The sequence below is a fragment of the Vipera berus genome (genome assembly GCF_964194415.1).
Source record: "Vipera berus genome assembly, chromosome: 1".
Lineage (NCBI taxonomy): Eukaryota > Metazoa > Chordata > Lepidosauria > Squamata > Viperidae > Vipera > Vipera berus.
Window position 1 is genome coordinate 123,710,375 of NC_138202.1, and position 16,354 is coordinate 123,726,728.

The 16,354-nt window shown below is 38.2% G+C and overlaps 1 protein-coding gene and 1 long non-coding RNA gene across 5 annotated transcripts in view; one reads left to right on the forward strand and one right to left on the reverse strand.

Annotated features, from left to right (window-relative positions):
- Positions 1-14,411, forward strand: part of LOC308679545 (protein lifeguard 3-like) — a 27,640-nt gene extending 13,229 nt beyond the window's left edge. For 2 of the 3 annotated variants that reach the window (XM_081346767.1, XM_081346766.1), the window contains exons 4-12: positions 797-861; positions 2,517-2,570; positions 3,925-3,975; positions 5,450-5,489; positions 7,723-7,760; positions 8,585-8,672; positions 9,244-9,339; positions 9,740-9,793; positions 10,884-11,258. In XM_081346767.1, the coding sequence (XP_081202893.1) occupies positions 797-861; positions 2,517-2,570; positions 3,925-3,975; positions 5,450-5,489; positions 7,723-7,760; positions 8,585-8,672; positions 9,244-9,339; positions 9,740-9,793; positions 10,884-11,027 (630 nt within the window). In that variant the 3' untranslated portion in view covers positions 11,028-11,258. Of the gene's footprint in view, positions 1-796; positions 862-2,516; positions 2,571-3,924; positions 3,976-5,449; positions 5,490-7,722; positions 7,761-8,584; positions 8,673-9,243; positions 9,340-9,739; positions 9,794-10,883; positions 11,259-13,273; positions 13,386-13,648 lie in introns of those variants that run through there. The other variant, XR_014028800.1, reaches the window with a different exon arrangement.
- Positions 12,758-16,223, reverse strand: LOC308679546. Of its 2 annotated transcripts, XR_014028801.1 has the most exons (4): positions 16,049-16,223; positions 15,499-15,575; positions 14,395-14,593; positions 12,758-13,689 (listed from the first exon to the last, which is right to left on the reverse strand). It is a non-coding gene; the product is annotated as an uncharacterized lncRNA (long non-coding RNA). The 2 variants fall into 2 exon arrangements; XR_014028802.1 differs by lacking the exon at positions 15,499-15,575 and having other exon boundaries at positions 16,049-16,215.
- Positions 16,224-16,354: the final 131 nt, after the last annotated feature.

Sequence of the window (16,354 nt, forward strand, 5' to 3'; positions counted from 1 at the left end):
AGATCCCTGAATGGTCTGGAGAGATGACCTTTGTGAAGTTAAATTAGTTAGGTGGCAAACCAATGCTTCCCTACTCTGTTCAAAATAGAGAATTTAAAAATTGATGAAAGCTGAAGTCAGGCTGGTAAAATTCCAACACAACATTATGAATCCATCTTTTGTCCCCCGCTCTGGCATCAAACCCAGTCAAGCTTAAATATGGCAAAATCCAAAAAGCACTTTTTAGTTCTTTTATTTATTACATCATGTGTGTTTCTGTTACTATTTTGTTGTGTTCATAATATTGAAGATTTCTCTAAAAATGTGTAACTCCCAAAATATCTACTGTGGGGGGAGGGGGGGCAAACACTATGAGATTCTGTTCTTCAAACCTTTTAAATCTTGTAATCTGAGTTAAATTATATATCCTTATAATCTTGTAGCATATGACTGGCCTGACCTGTGTGATCTAATATTGCTGGATATTTTATAGTTATATATTTTATGATTAGCTAATTGCGATGTGTGGGCTGTTAATGTGAACAAAGTATCAGCCATCTTTTGGAGATGATTTAATTTGGTTTCTTGCTAGAATCAAGTCCTTGGTTCAGTGGTTTAAATAGCCACCTCCTAAATTTGTAAGGCTGAGAAAAGATATGGCAAGATTAAAATATTCTGTACAGTATAATTCAGCAAAAGGCTTTCATTCCTGCACCAGTTCTTGCTAGCTTGCTGTGGGAGCCTCTGAAAATGGCCACCCACAACTTTGTTTTGGTTTTTCGTTGTAAATTTGTATCTCTTTTGTCTTCACAAACAGGTTTACAGCATCATCACCCTTCAGTTACTACTGACTGTGGCAATTGTTGCCGTCTTCACTTTTGTGTAAGTCTTCACGGGTCCAAGGTAGACAAAACCATGCAGGTGGACATGAGACTCAGAATGTGTGATGGACAATGACTGCTGACACCCCTGCAGACTCACATCGGTTAGACAAAAGAAAGAGAGGGGTTTCATTTTTCTTCCTTTCTGTGTGGCCTTTTGGCTTCTCCCTCCCCCTTTATCCTACTTCTGCTTCTGATTGTATGAGCATAAATTTATGTTAGCCCCAGGAGAGCAGGGGTAACCTTAGCTCCTGATATCCAAAGGCTTCTGTAGTTTACACTGTTGTCAAAGAAGCAGTGGTGATAACATTGTGTGATGCATTCCAGTGGCAGACTTCCCTCTCTGTTTTTGGAGAGTGGATTCCCCCCAAAGCCTATTATTTCTCAGATGTTCTAAAGCAGGGGTGTCAAACTCAATTTCATTGAGGGCCGCATCAGCATTGCGGTTGCCCTCAGGGGGCCGGGTGGGTATGGCCAGGGTGGGCGTGGCCTACTGGGTGGGCGTGGCTAGAGTGCGTATGGCCTACTGGGTGGGCGTGGCCAGCTCTACATCGTTCGCATCAAGGGTGCCTATGGGGGCCTGGGCAGGAGTGGGACAGATCTGAGGGTCTCTGGCAGAAGGAGGGTCTCTGCACCAGGGCCAAGGCAGTGGGGGCCATTCCCTCACTGTTTCCAGGATGGCTTCACAGGTCGCATGGAACCACTTCACGGGCCGCATCCGGCCCCCGGGCCTTGTGTTTGACATGTCTGTTCTAAAGATAGGGATTAGAATTGATTTCTTTATTTTTATTTCGGTGTCCTCCTCCTATTGTCCTCATAGCAACAACCCAGTGAAGTGGGTTGGTCTGAGAAAGAGGGACTGGCCTAAGGTCACCCATCTGGTTTACATGCCTAAGGCAGGACTAGAACCTTCTATGGACTAGAGAAAAAATGTAGAGAAAAAATGTATTTCCCTTTGGCTCCTTCTTGTTCATATACTAAAAGCCAAGGTAAAGGTAAAGGTTCCCCCGCACATGCGTGCTAGTCGTTTCCAACTCTAGGGGCTGGTGCTCATCTCCGTTTCAAAGCCGAAGAGCCAGCGCTTGTCCGAGGACGTCTCCGTGGTCATGTGGCTGGCATGACTAGACGCCAAAGGTGCATGGAATGCTGTTACCTTCCCAACGTAGTGGTCTCTATTTTTCTATTTGCATTTTTACGTGCTTTCGAACTGCTAGGTTGGCAGAAGCTGGGATGAGTAACAGGCGCTCACTCTGTTACGCGGCACTCGGGATTCAACCCACCAAACTGCCGACCTTCTGATCGACAAGCTCAGCGTCCTAACCCACTGAGCCACCGCATCCCTATACTAAAAGCCTATAGATGTGCAAAAAATTTGGTAAACTTGGTAAGGAAATATCTATTTGCTTGAAGACCTCTTCTTTGCATTAGGTATATACGTTTCAGTAATTGCATACTAAAAATGCGTAGTGAGCACAGGCTAATTAGCAGGTAGATGCAAGCCAAGCTCTGGGTTTGGCCCAGTTAATGGGGAAGTATTTATGTTCTTGACCACAAAAGGGAAAATGAAACTGTAAATAATAATGGAATTTTAGGCTAACTTAGATCAAAAATGGTTGACAGTCTAGTAATACTTGATCTTGTCATTCTTTTCCACAGGACTCCTGTGAACGCTTATGTGATCAATCACATTGCATTATATTATGCATCTTAGTGAGTATTAGTCGAATGCCATTGGTGATCTATTGCTTTGCTGTAATCTTCCCTAACTTAGTGCCTTTTAGATATATTGATAATACAGTCAAAAAACTCCAAGCCACAGCAGAAAATACAGATAGTCTTCTATTTATGATGTTCATTGAGCAACTGTTCAAAATTATAATGGTGCTTAACGAAGGGACTTACAACTGTCCTTGTCAATTTATAGCCATTCGCAATCTTCTCTGCTGGCTTCTTCAGAAATCAACAATGAAGTTGGCAGGGAAGTTGACAAGCTACTACTGCAGGACTCTTCTGGTTTCTGGGGGCTGACTGAAAAAGGTCCATCACAATCCATTTTGGGATGGACCTTTTTTCAGTGAACTTCTTTGAGAGTGGAAGGGCTTTCTGCCAGATTGATTTCACCCCATGTGGGGCAGAGTATCTTTGCAAAGCACCCCTTCCACTTTCAAAGAAGCTGGTTGGAAAAGTTCTAGGCAAAACCCTTAGACTTATATACAGCTTCACAGTGCATTACAGCCTTCTCTAAGCGGTTTACTGAGTCAGCCTATTTCCCCCAACAATCTGGGTCCTCATTTCACTGACCTCGGAAGGATGGAAGGCTGAGTCAGCCATGAGCCGGTGAGAATCAATCTGCTGGCAGTTGGCAGAATTAGCCTGCAATACTGCATTTTAACCACTGCTCCACCATGGCCAAGAAGAATTTTACCCTGGGATGTTAGTAGGGAAGCTGGCTCCAAAAACTTTCATCTTGGCTTTCAGCATGGACTTTTGCAGCCAGCATTTTTGAGAGTAACGGCTACCTGTCAGATGGCTTTCATTTTTCCAGTCCAGTGCAAGAATTCCCTTCTCTGCACGAACAGGAGCCATATCCCTCCTTTGGTAGGCAGCTCTTTCCCTCACTGTTTAACAACCCACAATGTCGCTTAAGAATTGCGCCTGGGAGAGCTAGGATAGCAGTCATTTTGCTAAATGATTATGTGGGCACCTCGCTTAATGACCCCATGACTTACACCTGTAATGGGCAGGCTCTATTATCGTTATAAAACAAGAACTGCCTGTACCATAATGTATACTTGACAAGTTGTACCTTTAAGATCCTCTACTCTACTCTGACTTCCATCACCACCACTTTTAAGTGCATCTGATACAACTTTTCAGAGGAAGTATCTCCTATCTTCTTAACTAAGCATAGTCTCATAAAACCTCTGATAAAACTTTTTAATATACAAGTTCAATTATATGGCTTACTTTCGTTGGAAAAAAGTTTATTAAATTTGGAGGGTAGCTTGCTGTTTAGACTTGTCACCATTCAGTTTGCAATCATTTGTCTTTTCTGTCTTCCCAGTGGTGTATTTTTGATCTGTTACCTAGTGCTGGTGCTTTGTCAAAAGATCCAGTGAGTATCCTTTGGTAACATCTATGATTTGATGGTGCATCAAATTCAAAATTTGCTGGGAATTCTAGAATGAAGAAGTGGTTAAAGGGGTTGGCATTCTGACTGTGGAAATATAGCCTTGATAAATGGTTTCTGCCATTTCCCCCCCCCCCCTCTGCAATAGAAATGAGAGATGCAAAAATGAGGCCTGCATTAAGCGCTTCTCTTATTTGCAAATAATGTGTGGGGATACACAGCAATCACGTTCATAGGTTTAGGATTGTTGCAGCTGAAAAATAATTTTTCATGAAAAGCAAAATAATAAGAATCAAAGGACTTAGAATAGGTAAGCAATGAAAAATACAGGTTGTCCTTGACTTATGACCACAATTGAGCCCAAAATTTATGTTGCTAAGTGAGAAATTTGTTAAGTGAGTTTTGCTCCATTTTACGACTTTTCTTGCTACGTGTGTCAAGTGAATCCCTGCAGCTGTTAAGTTAGTAACACGGTTGTTAAGTGAATCTGGCTTCCCCATTGACTTTGCTTGTCAAAAGGTCACAAAAGGGGATCACATGACCCCAGGATACTGCAACCATCATAAATATGAACTAGTTGTCAAGCATCTGAGTGTAAACCACATAAGCATGGTCAGGGGTAGGCAACCTTGGCTCTTTCATGACTTGTCGACTTCAACTCCCAGGATTCCTGAGTCATAAAAGGGTTGCCTACCCCTGACCATGGGCATGCTGCAGTGGTTATAAGTGTAAAAAAGTTCATAAGTCACTTTTTTCAGTACTGTTGTAACTTCAAACAGTCACTAAATGAATTGTTGTAAATCAAGGACTACCTGTAATGCAAATGTTGGCTATAGAATGGTCATACAGTAGTATTGCAATGAAGATGCATTGTCGCAACCCAGGGACCGAAAAGACTTCAGGAAAAAAAAGTTACATATTCAGAAGAACTGTAGTGAAAAACAAGCAGAGGAAATCACCTATATAATAATCCTTTTGAAGCTTTTTTTAAATACATCCCTTGATCAAAAGGTGTTTATTATTGGCTTCCTTGGTGATGGGGCCCACGTTGCTTTCTCTACATATAAATTAGATTTAAACCGTTTTTAGTCGGAAAGCTATTGTCCCTTTTTTCTAGATGCCTTTGAAAAGATTTTCATTATATTACTTTTTCTGTGCGAGTTTTTAATTTTTTTTAAATCATTTGTATCCTGCCTTTATTATTTTTACAAATCGCTCAAGGCAGCAAACAAATCCACCACACCTTCCTCATCCTATTGTCCCACAACCACAAACTTATTAAGTCAGGATGTAGAATCTTTTTCGGGTTAAAGGTTTCAGGCTACAAATAGAATTGTCCTGCTTGGAAAAGAACATGTGGAATAGTGGTGTATCTTTGAAACAGTTCTGCCAAAATATACTTTTTTCTTAAAGTGGGACCATTTGTATGGGCGCTGACTCATTCTCTGGTCTTTTTCAGGAGACGATTTCCATGGAACATAATCCTTATGACAATCTTTGTAAGTAGTAGATTGATGTTACAGGTTGGGCTAAATTTAGTAGACGTGAAATCCCTAACATGGGGAGACCTGAAATGTTGGCAATAGGGCCTAGGATAGAGATTAAAGAGAGTAATATATTTGCATTATTACAAATCTTCAGGTTAAAATTTAATTCCAGATTATTAAAACACTTGGTAGGAAAATGATTTTATTGCCTCCAAACTACAAATGTTTCATTACATTCAGATGGATTATCTAAACAGTGCATCTTTCCCTTTGAAATAAATACATTCACAAACTTGTTATTGAGGAGAAAATGGCATAATCTAACACCAACAATTTGGAATTGGGGTAAAATGGAACACCTAGGCCATTAACCTACAAGTTTTAGAAATCATATAATACCTGTACTAAAAGATCAGCATTAATTGCCAGTTGTACATTGTGCAATTTAAGATATTAATATTAATGGATTATGACCTAATTAAGAGTGATCATTTCTCTCATTACGGACTTGTCCAATAATTAACATCTGTATTTCTAACCTATGAAAGAGCATTTCACTTGAGGTTCTTCGAAATTATAAATCTCCTTCCAAGTACTTCCTGCTTTTTCCCCGTCTTAGTTTTAGAATCTAAAAATTTCCACAGTAAAATACAGAGGAAAATCTCATTACTATTGAAAATGGAATTAGGGTATAGGTTAGGGCAGTGGTGGGATTCAAATATGCGAACAACTGGTTCTCTGTGTGGATGTCGCTTCTGGAAGTCCATTCTGGACCAGAACTCAACAAAAAATTAGCTACCGGTTCTGCCGAAGTGGTGCAAACTGGCTGAATCCCACCACTGGGTTAGGGTTACATTTAAGGTTTTACCTGTTTGGAGTCAGGGTGGAAAAATAATACATACAGATAGATTCTTAGAGGCTTTCTAAGGAAAGTGAGGATAACAGATTTTCATTCACATTTCTTTCTGGTCCACAATAAAATACATGGGAAAATACAGTTGCCAATGAAAATGAAACTTGGGATAGGATTACGGATAAGCCTACTTGGAGTCATAGCTAAAACTAACCCTAGGGATAGATTCTTAGACGTTTTCAGAGGATATTGAAGGTAACAGCTTTTTGTTCAGAGCTATTAATGGACAACAGTAAAAAGCATGGGAAAATCCTACTGGCATTGGAAATGAAACTAGAGTTAGTATTAGGGCAAAGTCTGCTTGGAATCATGGCCAAAAACTAATACTAGAGATAGATTCTAAGCTGTTTTCTAAGGAAACCATCATTGAGAGCTTTTTGTTTGGAATTGTATCTTGTCCACATGAGAAAATCCCATTGCCATTGAAAATGAAACTAGGGTTAGGGTGACATCTATTTGGAATCATGGCTGAAAACTTAATGCTAGACATAGATTCTTAGTAGTTTTCCATAGAAAGCGTCAGTTATGGTTTCATTTCAGAGTTGTTTGTGGTCCAAAGTAAAATGCATGGGAAAATGCCATTGCCATTGAAAATGAAACTAGGGTTAGGTCTACTTGGAGTCACAGCCAAAAAGTAATGCCAGGGATAGATTCTAAGTGGTTTTCTAAGGAAAGCGTCACTGATAGCTTTTCTGTGGGACTTCTTTGTTTTCTAGGGTAAAATACATTAGAAAATCCTATTGCCATTTAAAATGAAGCTGGTGTCACGGTTAAGGTTATGATTAGGGTAAGATCAGACAGTCCTGCAGTGTTTTTCGTCCACATTCAAACAGAATCTCTAAATTATTTAGATGTCATAATTTTTATATTCATTGCACTTTTTGGTTACCATTCCTTCAGCAAATGTTAGTGACTTCATCTTATTTTGTTCAAAAAAGACATGCGTTTAATTTTGTATCATCCACTTCACCAACACCACATTTTGAATGATAGTTGTTGCATTTTTGGCTATGCAGTAATGATATTTTAAAAATTATGAAGTAAAATACATTGATGTGCGAATTTGCTCTTATTATATCCGTCCATATGACAACTCAATTTCTATGGAATATATTTCAATGAACAAACTGCATTTTTAACAGGACTGTTTATTCTTGCCTAAGATGATACACTGGCAATTCACTAAAAAAATTCTTGATCTAGGCTTGCTTATTAATTTATGTTTGTTCACTTCTGAATGGGGATGGAAAAGGTTGCAATGGAATAATAGATATAGCCAAAATGTATGTATTATTTTGCTAATTTTGTTTTCTGTTTTGCTTTTCTCCCTAGACATTGGCTTTAGGATTTATGACAGGCACCATTGCTAGGTACTGTACAAGGGAGTAAATGAGAGTGATAATGTACAGTGGGGATAAACAAGGTGGATTTTCTCAAAAAATAATGGCAAATAATTATTACTAGAAAATGGATAACCATAGGCTTGGGAAATAAAGCCTCTTATTTCCTTAAAAGTACCAATAAACTCTTTTTTAAGTTTTGGTTATAAATACATCATTGTCATCAGTTATTGGGCAGTGTCTTAGATTTTATTATAGTTTTGTCATTGGCTCTTGGATGGCTAAGGCCTCTTTGAATATAAAAATAAAGCAGATTTCCCTCTTGTGTAAGATTTTGTGCTAGAACCATTGTAGAATTTGTTTTTGGAAACATTCTGAAGAAAGATTGAATGACTTTACTTAAGAACCTATTGTGAGCATTTTAAAATAACTTGAAAAATAGCACAGTAACATTTCTGGAAAAGTTCTGCCTATTTCTTAGTAAAGTGAGATTTGAATGAGCCGTGTGGTGCGTGAGAATATTTCTGAAGTTTCTTCAGAAACTATAGTGTCTTAGATTGGTGTCAAGAATGTTCAGGCCATCTATTTATCCTATAATAGTGCCAGTAATTGATACAAATTGGTAGTGTTTATTTTTAAGAAGTATACTGGCCTGGATTGAGAATATCTGACTTCTCTTATTCCAGTTTTTGCAGCCAATCAGAGGCCTTTCTTGGTATCCATTGATTGCAAGTAGAAGTTTGGATAACCTCATTATGGTCACTTTACACGTGGCTTATAAGAATTTTCATAACCTAAATATTCATATTGATAAAATATCCTAAAGGCCTTCTTTACAACTCTTTTTTTTGCAGCATGCATGAGACCAAAGCTGTAATCCTTGCCATGGTCATTACTACAGTTATAACAATCATTGTCACTGTTTTCTCTTTCCAAACAAAGGTGAGTTTATCTTGTCATTTTAATACAGTGAAAAAGAGCAAATGGGGTAGTCGAGAATGAGTAAAACAAGAGGGCTAATCAAGAATGAATTGAAGCAGAATACTGTACAAAAGTGAGTGACTAGTATAAAAGAAGTACTCTGAGATGGTTTAATTACCGTATGTAGCAAGAACTCATAAAGATCAAACTACAAAACAAGTATATGAAGAAAGAATGTGGTTTGAGAGGAAGGGAAAAACCAAAGGGGTCATGATTGGATGGAGTTGATGTGATCCTAAAAGAGAGGCAAGAAGTTTAAGGAACAAAAGGAAGTGTGTGAAACAGTATAATATGAACATGGTGGAAGCAAGGATGGCTTGCAAGGATGGAAAATGTGAAGAAGTAGTGCATGGTATTAGAACAACACATTCAATTTTTTTTCTTTTTTTTCTTCTCTCATGACATGTCTTTAATTTCTTTGACTCATTTCTTACTCATTTTGCATAATATTGGCTACCTTATGTACTGTATGTATGTACTGGGCAATAAAATGGTGTCACTTAATTCTGTGATGTATCATTCTCATTGGCAGGTGGATCTCACAACCTGGACTGGTTTTTTCTGTATACTGGCAATTGTCCTCTTAGTGACTTCTATCACCACCACTGTTGTCCTGATAAACAAATATGTAAGTGGCTGGAATGGATGACTGGCTTTCAAAAGTAGTGTGCATTCATATCTACATATGTTTACATTTGGAACATATTTGCTTTAATTGGAAAGCTATGACAGGTAATGAATGCCTCCTTTTTTTTCTAAAGAATTGATTCCCTTTCACTTGACCTGAGGCCTTAGCACACGGGTGTCAAACTTGCCATGTCACTTTTTTTTGCATTGCCAGAGCTGGGGTGGGCACGGCCTCCGTATGATGCAACTGGCCCATGGGCCGGCAATTTGACACCCCTGCCTTAACAGATCCTTTCTATTCATATTGTGTTGTCCCTTAATAATGTCAATGGGGTTGTCCCTGATTTAAACTTTCTCTTGCAGAGATATGTAATTAACTGGCTCTTACTTATCTTATTCAGATTTATTGGGTCCATATGCTTTATTCAGCCATTTGTGCCATCATCTTTACCCTGGTTAGTAAAGAATTATTTTCTATTGCCGAGATGCTTTTTATGAAAAATAATAGATATACAGCATTTTGAATGCTCTTATGTGCTATGTAAAATAAGATTATACAGGTAGTCCTCGACTTACGGCCACAATTGAGTCCAAAATTTGCTAAGCAGGACATTTGTTAAATGAGTTTTGCCCCATTTTACAACCTTTCTTGCCATAGTTGTTAAGTGAATCACTTCAGTTGTTAAGTTAGTAACACAGTTGTTAAGTGAATTAGGTTTCTCCATTGACTTTGCTTGTCAGAAGGTCGCCAAAGATGATCACATGACCCCGGGACACTGCAACCATCATAAATATGAGTCAGTTGCCAAGCGTCCAAATTTTAAGCATGTGATCACGGGAATACTGCAATGATTGTAAGTGTGAAAAATGGTCTGTTATACTTTTGAACAGTCACTAAGTGAACTGTTGTAAGTTGAGGACTCCCTGCAGCTTAGCAGCTCATTTCCAAACTGGCAATGATTCATTGACCTGTCATAAATAATAATACAAAATGCCTGAAAGACAGATGAAGTTGAAGAAAATGCCAGAAGTGCTTTGACTTTAGCCATTCAAATTATCAAGATTTATTTGTTAATGCAAATTACATCTAATAAAGGAGCTTTCCCAATAAAAGGAAATTGGCACTGTATATTAATAGCAAGTGGGGGATTTGCTATAATTTGTAAATTATTTGATGTAATAGAATCACTTCTTTGAGCACTTCCAATTAAAATATGGAGAGTTTAAAAAGTGGATCATTAAGAAGCATCTCTCTCCTTGGTGTGAATTATAGAACGGTTTTCTAACTGGTATGTACGTGTATTTTCTCTGTGTGTACCATTTTGGTACATTAAAAATTTAGTGCATTAAATTAAATTTTAAAAAGATCTGAAATTTTGAAATGAAGCCAAGGATCACAAAAAACCATATTGAGTGACACATTTTAAATGAAAATGAAGGAACTGATGAAGGATGCAGGGCAAGAAATGATTGGCTGGACACTTGCATCTTTAGAGATTTTTTTTTTACCTATAAGACTAATTACTTCCTTCTGATTTCCTACAGTTCCTTGCATATGATACCCAGTTGCTCTTGGGGAATAAGAGGTTTTCCATCAGTCCTGAAGATTACATTTATGGAGCAATTCAAATCTACGTAGATGTCATCTATATCTTCCTTTCTTTTTTAAGACTTGGAAGCAGACATTAAGGGAATTTTGGGAGTGGGGGTTACTTAAGGAACATGTTTTCAGAATATTAGCATTTTTGCCTTCCCCCATATGAATCTGTTTTTGAATATTATCATAACACATACTTACAAATTTCCATATTGCTTTTTTACTGTGCTGTGTGAAAGCTTTGTATATTGTATGGAAACTCATTTATTAAGTATATGGGCTGAACCCAAAGTTCAATAAACTTAAGTCGCCTGAAATAATAATTATACTGTCAATGTATGTCCTACGAGCTCCATTTGGCATTAGATTTTCCAGGTTTAGGCCTAAGATTTTCTGCATCAGCATCCATGCCAAAGCTCTGATCTGTAACTATTAAAATCAGAGTAATTCTTCAGTTAACATAAAGCAATACAACTAGTATATTAATGTAGCATACAGCATATAGCCAGAATGAGAGAGGGCTATTGTTGTTTTTCAGTGGTCTGACTCCCAATAAGAGATGAATCCTCTAGTAATATTCTACTGTGCACTTCTAGGAAGTTACTGCACGTCATTAAAACATTATTTACAGCTTTTGCATCACAGCGCCCTGTCTCACACACAAGGGGTAGGTGAATCTCCTAGAAAATAGATGATGGCAGGAGTAACTTCCAAGACAGACAACATGAAGATCCAGAGGGCTTCTGGGTTGAGACCTCCAGTCTTCCAGCCTGCAGGCTGTCATTTGTTATACTAGCATTACAAATAAATTGTTATGTTTTTCATATATAGTACTGGCATTTTATTTGTAATTCCTTTATTAATGATTGCCACAATGAAACCTGACTTTTTCAAGCTGCTGCTTTGGGGGGGGAAAAAAGAGCTGGATAGCTATGACAATTCAGGAAAAGGGATCCCAATGGATAAATAACTATATTGTTGGCTGTCTTCTATCATTGCACTTTCTCCTCCCCCCCCAACTAATTTTACAAGAAACTATTAAGGTGCAAATCACCTTAGACCTATTTGCAAAATTTTAATTTAATTTTGTTTGTTTTTAATATGCACTGGCCTTATAAGTTACATATTAGTTGTGAAGTGGGAGGTGCTTACATTGGTTTTATACTACAAATATCCAACTAAGAATAATACATTTTAAGTGAAAAACACGCAGTTAAGAATATTGGTGTTTTTTGGGGGGTATACCCTAATGAGAATAGAGATTTTGGATATTTGCATAAAACTATTTTATATATTTCCTATAATTATACTACTGTAGTTCCAGAGCAAGTAGGATTAGGACTATAATGTTTAGAATAGATCTATTTCTGGAGGAATAGATCTATTGATAGCTCTTTTAAAATCTGAGTATTTATCTTTAGGCATTTCCACACAAACAATGGTAAAGACAAAACAGGCCAAATACCAGCTCCCAGACTGATTAAAATTCACCTGTGAACACTAATCTATCCATGTCATATAAATTCTTTCTCATTATAACCATTTGGGTGAAAGTGGGTAAAGAAAATTTGCAACAGAAAGAAAAATACGTGGAGAATAAATCCTTCAAATGTTTTGGAAAAAGAAGCCTTAGTGATTTTACTTGCAGTCAATTGTATTTCTTGCGCAATATCTAAACAGTGAATGATACATGGAATTGACTAAAGTGACATCTGTTTTGTTTGTCTTGTGTCATAGAACCATGTTACCATTATACTACAAATTGGAAGCTGTGAGTTCAGTTGGGCCAATGTTGCATTATGATGACAAATAAACATAAAACTTCTGTAGAAAGCAGAAATTTTAATGAGATGTAAAAACAGTAGTAACAATTTGTCAGCAATTACTGCAAACAGAATTTCCTTCCAACAATCTACTGTTCAATTTGATAAATTAAAAAGGACCCTGTAATTTTATCATTATTTTTAGGATCCTAAGACTAGGCTACAACCTGCATGTAAAATCTGGGTGTTAGCTTGCCTAACTGTTGAAATGGAACCAATTAGCTTGCCAATCACTCAGAACTGCAAGTTTGCTTGGTTTCTTCTTAAGTATCTGTAATAAACTAACCTGCACTTTAAAATTTTTGAAATATTTAATGAGTTCATTTTGGTAAGATAGAATGGTGTGATCTGGTTTCATTTGCTAGCCACAATATGATGGGATATAACTGAAAGAACCCACAATTATTCACAAAACATTGCTCACAAAGTAGAAAAAAATAAAGTATGAATGGTTTTGTTGGATTCTCATGACCCACATGATCACAGCTCCTGCGATTTCATCTTCATTTATCCAGATTTAGCATGAAATCCCTTCAAAGCAAGAAAATCAGAACACACTCAAAGCCAGGCCGCTGTTTCTTGCCTGAGATACCCCTGATGTAGAGGATTATTGCAGTAATCTTGATGGTAATTTATTGATAACTTTGATCCATAGAAATGCAGACTTGAGAAATCGGAAATGCTGTGCAGCACAGTATTCTGCTCCAATTAAATACTAGAATTTGAGAATGTGAAGGCAGTAACTTAATGATTGAAGGGTACAGTTCAACTAGTCTTAGTGTCTAGATGCTTTTCTGTTCTTTGCGTCAAATTATCTTCTTTATTGGCTGCCATCATCTGCCGGCGAGCTTTCATCTGTTTCACACGTTTCTTTTCCACTTGTCTCTTAGCAAGGAAGAAAAGGGCGAATGCAGAAGGCAAACCAATGACCCTAAGGAGATTAAAATAAGCTAAAATCACCTGGGATTTGGACTGAAAAAGACACGAGGCTCCAAAGAGACAACTAACTCCTCCACCTGCACTAAAAAAAATGGAATTGTATTTAGTTTTCTATTTATTCAACACGAGTTAAGGAATTTGTGGGAAATATAAGAAATGCAATTTTAGAGTAGGAAGATATAGGTTCTAGGCTTACAGCACACTGTGGAGCTCAACAGGATGGTTTTTGGCCAGCTGCTGTCTCACAGAATTGATTCTGGGAAATTAATATACGTACCATCGTTGATTTCCAAAAGAAAGAGATACAAAGATCATTCTTTTTGCTAACGATTAGGATTAAACCAAATTTTATCATCTTTTTTTTTTTTGAAATGTATAAAACATTTCAGAGTAGGAATGGGAACAAGAAACTCCCAAAGGACGAATCACTTCTATTATTAAAATTCTCCAAGATTTTAATAGGATTTCTTCAGTGTCAAAATGGCCAAATTTTGATGTACAAAGTTGGGCCATTACAGGAGATTTTTAAAGGGTGAGAATTATAGTGGTTTGCTTCCTTACCCCATTAAAAAAATGTTGAAGGTAAGCCATTACAAATCAGTCATTTTGTCATTAAATTCTGCTAACACAACCTCAGAAGGAAATCATGGGATGCCTACCTTGCTTTGGATCACAGAATGATAAAAGCAATGCTCACCAAGCAATAGCAACTGGATTTGGAGAGGTCTTGAATCTTCTTGTGGGCATATATTCTACATGTCTATATGGTTGTTCACCAGGCTGTGCTTTTTTCTGCATTTCTTCCAAACACCTTCGGCTACTGTGAAAAGATTGAGCATCCATTCGAAAAGGCACCATTATGCATGGAGACTGTTTCAAACTGGCAGGAAGGAAGCCTGTAAACGAAACAAGAAAATGCCAAGACATGGAAAACCACACTAAACCTGGTGTGCACAGTGGTTAAAGTGCAGTAATGTAATGTAGGCAAACTCTGCTCACAGTCTGGAATTCAATACTGACAGGGCTTAAGGTTGACTCAGCCTTCCATCTTTCTAAAGTTGGTAAAATGACCCAGATTGTTGGGGGCAATAGGCAAATAATGCTTCTACATTGTAAATTGCCATTGTAAATGTGGGCTGCTGAAGGAGATGTGTTCCAGTCTTTTTATTTTTCCTTCCCAGGCTTGTTATCGTCTATTTTGAATGATGTGTAAATGTGGTTTATGTGGTTTCTGTAAGTAAACCAAACTCAGAGATAGCAAGAATTTCACAATTATACCATGCAGTCATAATTGGACCAATGTAGGGGGGCATTACAAAGCATTAACAATGGCTGTATAAAATTCATCATACCACTCTCTAAGTCAGGCATGTGCAACCTTTGGCCTGCAGGCTGCATGCGGCCCTGGATAACTAGTTATACGGTCAACAAGATCTTAAATATAAAAATACAAAGGAAGTTTGTTATTTATTTATATCAACTTGATTATATATTTTATATGTGGTCCAAGACAATTCCTCTTCGCAGCTCATGCAAGTCAAAAGGTTGGACACCCATGCATGGCTTGCTTAAACCTATGATAAACTCAAATGGACTAAATGCACATCAGTCTAAGCCATAATCCCCAAACCTCAGTGTCTGGCATCTGACCCTCCTTCACACATAGTAAAATACTGAAAACCAAAGCTGCCACATTATTTGAGCAAATCATTCTCTCTTAGCTACTCTACCTTCAGGACAGAAAAAGTACTTCTGTAAAGTACTTTTAAACAAATTAGTAAGCAAGGGGGAAGTCTCTCACCTGCAGAGAGCCGTGGAGATGACCTTGGAGAAACTATTCAAGGGACTGTACAAAACGTGCAAAAACATGCTTTGAGCCTGAGAAAGAGGGAAAGTATGAGGGAGAGACGTCGACTATTTCCCCCCGATTCTCTAGGATATAAGAGGGAGGGAAGGACAGAAAAATAACAGCCAGGCTCTCAAGAATCTGTTCTAATCTATAGCCTATATTCCGGTTGAATGTGTAGCGTCTGTTCAAGATCACCCTCCATTTTTTTTTTAAAAAAAATTAAAGCCAGGCTGTTGGTTTGATTTAAGAGCTTGGCGATTTGGTTGCAAACGTTTCATCTCCATTCGAGAGAACGGAACCAATCTGAATCAATTCAAAGTGCACTGAAGATGTCCCCCCGAATGGAGATGAAACCTTTGCAGCCAAATCGCCAAGCTCGGAGATTAAACCAACAGCCCAACTACCCTCCCGAGCTACTAATATTAAACCTTTCACTTAGCTCGCCCGAGCCAACCTCCCTTCTTTCCGCCACTGGGACGCCCAAAGGTCACGCCTTTCCTACCGAGCTTTCCAAAGCAAAGAGATGCCATCTTGACATGAACTCTCTCCCTTTACTGCCTGCCGGGTAGCAAACTACGGGGAGGAGGAACTACAACTCCCATGACGCCCTTCGCCTCCTTGAACGAACGGCGGTGAAAGGCCGAAGGGTCTTCCCAGATACGTCAGACGAGGATTACACTGAAGGCTTCGTTTAGAACAGGGGTAGGCAACCTCGGCTCTTTTAGGACTCGTGGACTTCAACTCCCAGAATTCCTGAGCCAGCTATGCTGGCTCAGGAATTCTGGGAGTTGAAGTCCACGAGTCCTAA